The sequence below is a fragment of the Tigriopus californicus genome, chromosome 10 (assembly GCF_007210705.1).
Source record: "Tigriopus californicus strain San Diego chromosome 10, Tcal_SD_v2.1, whole genome shotgun sequence".
Classification (NCBI taxonomy): Eukaryota; Metazoa; Arthropoda; class Copepoda; order Harpacticoida; family Harpacticidae; genus Tigriopus; species Tigriopus californicus.
In genome coordinates, this window is record NC_081449.1 from 13995101 (window position 1) to 13998806 (window position 3706).

A 3706-nucleotide genomic window follows, 5' to 3' on the forward strand; every position below is an offset into this window, starting at 1 on the left:
CCAATCAATCCTGGGAGCTAGAGGAGAAAGGAACTTCACAGTGTAGTCATGAAAGTGTCAAATCCGGATCTGGGTAGCGTAAAAGAGGCCGCAATTCACCATGAAACGCTTGTTAAAGCAAACCAGCTGCTAGACTCCAGGGTTTTCCCCATCGCCATGGACCCTGCAACGACCGTTCTTGCCATCAACACCAAGCCAGTTTGTCGAAACTGTGGCCGCAATGATCACACGAGACCGGAAGAGTGCTTTGCTAAGGATAGATTGTGCCATGACTGCCACAAAATTGGTCATCTTGCCCGCATGTGTAGGGCTCCTTCTTCTCGTGGTCCATCGGCTGAACGTGATCGGGGACGATCTCTGACCCGGCGCCCTCCCTCTCCTAGAATTTCGAGACAATTTTCAAGGAGCCCTTCTGTAGCAAATGCCCAATTTGTTGTTGCCGACGCGGCAACACCTAAGATGAAACTGTTCTGTGAAATTAATGGGAAAATCATTCCACATATTACCATTCCTGATACAGGGGCTTCTCACACGTTCTCCCCTCTAGTGCTCTTCCTTTAGACGTTGAATTGGAGCCCTCTTTGACGCGTTTGCTTGCTGCCAATGACTCAACTCTCAGAAATGCTGGTGCTTTAACATTCTTTGCAACCACCGAGAATAGCCCATGAGTAGTTATTCGCATCATTGTCTCCCCGAATCTTGAAGGCCTTCCGTTAATAGGCTGGCGGGATTTGATGGCTCTACAAATTTTGCCATCCAATTTCCCATCTCCAATTTGCAATGAGGAGCGCTAGGCTTTGCAAAGGTGATGATGATAACAACAATTTCGGGGTCAAAGACGACCAGGAAGGACATAATGGCATTGTTAACGTCCTTGGCCGAGTCAACGGAGTGACCTTGCAAGGTGGTAGTGCGGCAATTGATGCCATCACCGCAGAATATAGTGACGTTATGAAATCATCTCTTGGCAACGCATCTGGAACTCTGAAAGGTCCAAAAATGAAGATTAAAATCGACAAGTCAAAGAATATCACACCTTGTCATGTACTTACTGCCAGACCAGTACAACTACATCTCTCTGAGCAGGCCAATGTTCTCCTAAACAAACTCATTGGGGCAGGCGTGATTGTTAAGGTTGACGAACCAACCTTTTGGTGCTCTCCGGCTCACTTTGTGCCTAAACCTGGCGGGAAGAAAGTGCAATTAGTCACTGACTACCGTACTTTGAACAAAGCCGTTCACCGACCCGTTCACCCCTTCTTCTCTGACCAGGATCTCACCCGTCAGGTGAACAAGGACTCCCGTTTCTTCATCAAGTTGGATGCAATTCATGGATACTTCCAGGTTCTACTTGATGAGGAATCTTCCTTCCTTACGACTTTTCTCCTCCCATCTGGAAAATATCGCTACACTTTTGCTTCCATGGGATTATGCTCAAGTGGCGACAAATTCTGTATGCGTACGGATAGAGCTATGGCTGGCCTCCCATGGCTCATGAAAATAGACAATGATATGCTAGTGCAAGGGCCAACACAGGAGGTAACCCTTCAGCGTTATGAGTTGGTCCTTCAACGTTGCCGTGCTAATGGGATTAAGCTCTCTTTGGAGAAGATGGAGATGGGAAGCAAGCTCAAATTTGCCGGTTTCATTGTCAGTGCTGATGGAGTCAGTCCCAATCCGGCAAAGTTGCAATCTATCAGAGAGTTCCCTGTTCCGTAGAATATCACTGAATTGCGATCTTTCCTTGGTTTGGCAAACCAGCTGGGTGCCTTCATGCCGGACCTTGCTCACACAACCGTCAACATGCGCCAACTCTTTTGTAAGGGCAATACTTTTCTTTGGTTGCCGGACCATCAGGCTAAATTTGACCAAGCTCGGAGATTTCTCTGTTCAAGGGGCATAGTCAAACCGTTTGACCCAATGCTGAGAACGGAATTGCTGACGGATGCCTCTCGCCTTCACAGCTCGGGATATGCTCTCATCCAACGAGAGAATAATGGTCGACCAAGACTTATTCGGTGTGGGTCTTGCTCCTCAACTCAAGCCATGCGCAATTATGCAACAATTTAGCTTGAGGCAACTGCAATACAGTTAGCAATCATCAACTGCAATTTCTTTCTCCAAGGCCGCTCCATGTTCCACGTCATTACCGACCACAGGCCCCTAGTTGGCGTCTTTGAAAAAAAGCACATCATTATAGACAACAACAGGCTGCAACGTATCCGGGAACACCTTGTCATGTACAGCTTTATTGTTGAATGGGCTGCTAGCAAGGATCACTTGATTGCAGACGCTCTGAGTCGATCTCCATTCTTCCCACCCAATGAGTCAGTCGAGACGGCAATCAAGAGAAATGACGCCCACAATCCGGCTGTGGCTGTCATTTTCAATAATATTGATGAGGAGTATCGCAATCTGGGGGATTGTGCAGCTAGAGGAACCCTTGATGACCCTGCTCTCGCGCATTTCCATCAGGGATTTGGCGAGATCAGCATGGAGGAGGGCATAGTTCGCAAGGGCAATTGCCTGTTCATTTCCCGCACCGCCGGCCGGGCCATTGTGGATCTTCTCCATTTGTCCTATTCAGGCGTCGTCAAAACGACCGAACACGCAAGACAACTATTTTTCTGGCCAGGCATGGCGAATGACATTTGCCAGCGGATTGCAGTATGCGAGGCTTGTCTCAAAGCTCTTCCGGCCCAGCCCCACGAACCCATCCAAACCACCACTGCTATGTCACCAATGGAGCGGGTTGGAGTTGACATCTTTGAGCTGGGTGGATTATTTTTCCTCATCATGGTTGACTGCTACAGCAGGTTTCTCTTTGTTGCCCGTTTGACCTCAACAACCAGAACAACCGTTTGCAACACTCTGATGAATTGGTTCAGCAATGTGGGACTCCCCAAGCACTTGAAATTGGATAACGGACCTCAATTTCGGGGCCCGTTTACGGCCTTCTGTGAGGAGCTTGGAATCATACATGAGACCTCTTCACCCTACAACCCGCGAAGTAATGGCCTGGCTGAGGAAGCCATTAAAAACATGAAATCTCTTCTGAAGAAATCGGGCGCATCAATCACAAGTAGGACGTTCCAGGAGAGTTTGTTGGCTTGGCGTGTCACTCCGCGTGCTGATGGCTTCAGCCCGGCGTTCGTTTTTTTGGCCGACATTTACGCACGCGGCTACCTGATGGCNGATGGCTTCAGCCCGGCGTTCGTTTTTTTGGCCGACATTTACGCACGCGGCTACCTGATGGCCGCTCCAATGTGCCCGCAAATGATGAATTCCGCAGAGCCCGCCTGGCGGCCCGTATGGTTGCTGCACGCGCTGCTGGAGGCCATGTTCTACCCCCCTCATTGTTGGGGACCAGGTTCTCCTTCAGGACGCCATCTTGGGTACTTGGCATACTGGGGCTGTTATCATAGAAATCTGTAACTCCGGTAGGTTGTACAATGTCTGTACAAACAACGGTATCTTCCGCCGCAATCGCTGTCTTATTCGACCTGACACCGTGGAGAATCGTTCTCTCTATAACCCTATCCAACACGTCCCGGAAGAACAGCCCACCCTCTGCCGCAGCGGACGCAACCGGCGTCAAACGGTGTGCTTCACTACATGTTAATCTCCCGTTATTTTATGCACTGGCACCTATCACCCTCGATTTCAGACAAGTAACTATGCGAAGATGGCCAAATTTTATGAAGGA

At 49.2% G+C, this 3706-nt stretch overlaps 1 protein-coding gene across 1 annotated transcript; it reads left to right on the forward strand.

The window, feature by feature from the left end:
- The first annotated feature begins 2238 nt into the window (after positions 1-2238).
- On the forward strand, positions 2239-3435 carry LOC131887614 (uncharacterized). The gene has a single exon (XM_059236244.1). It carries the CDS (start codon positions 2239-2241, stop codon positions 3433-3435), a length of 1197 nt encoding a protein of 398 aa, XP_059092227.1.
- Positions 3436-3706: the final 271 nt, after the last annotated feature.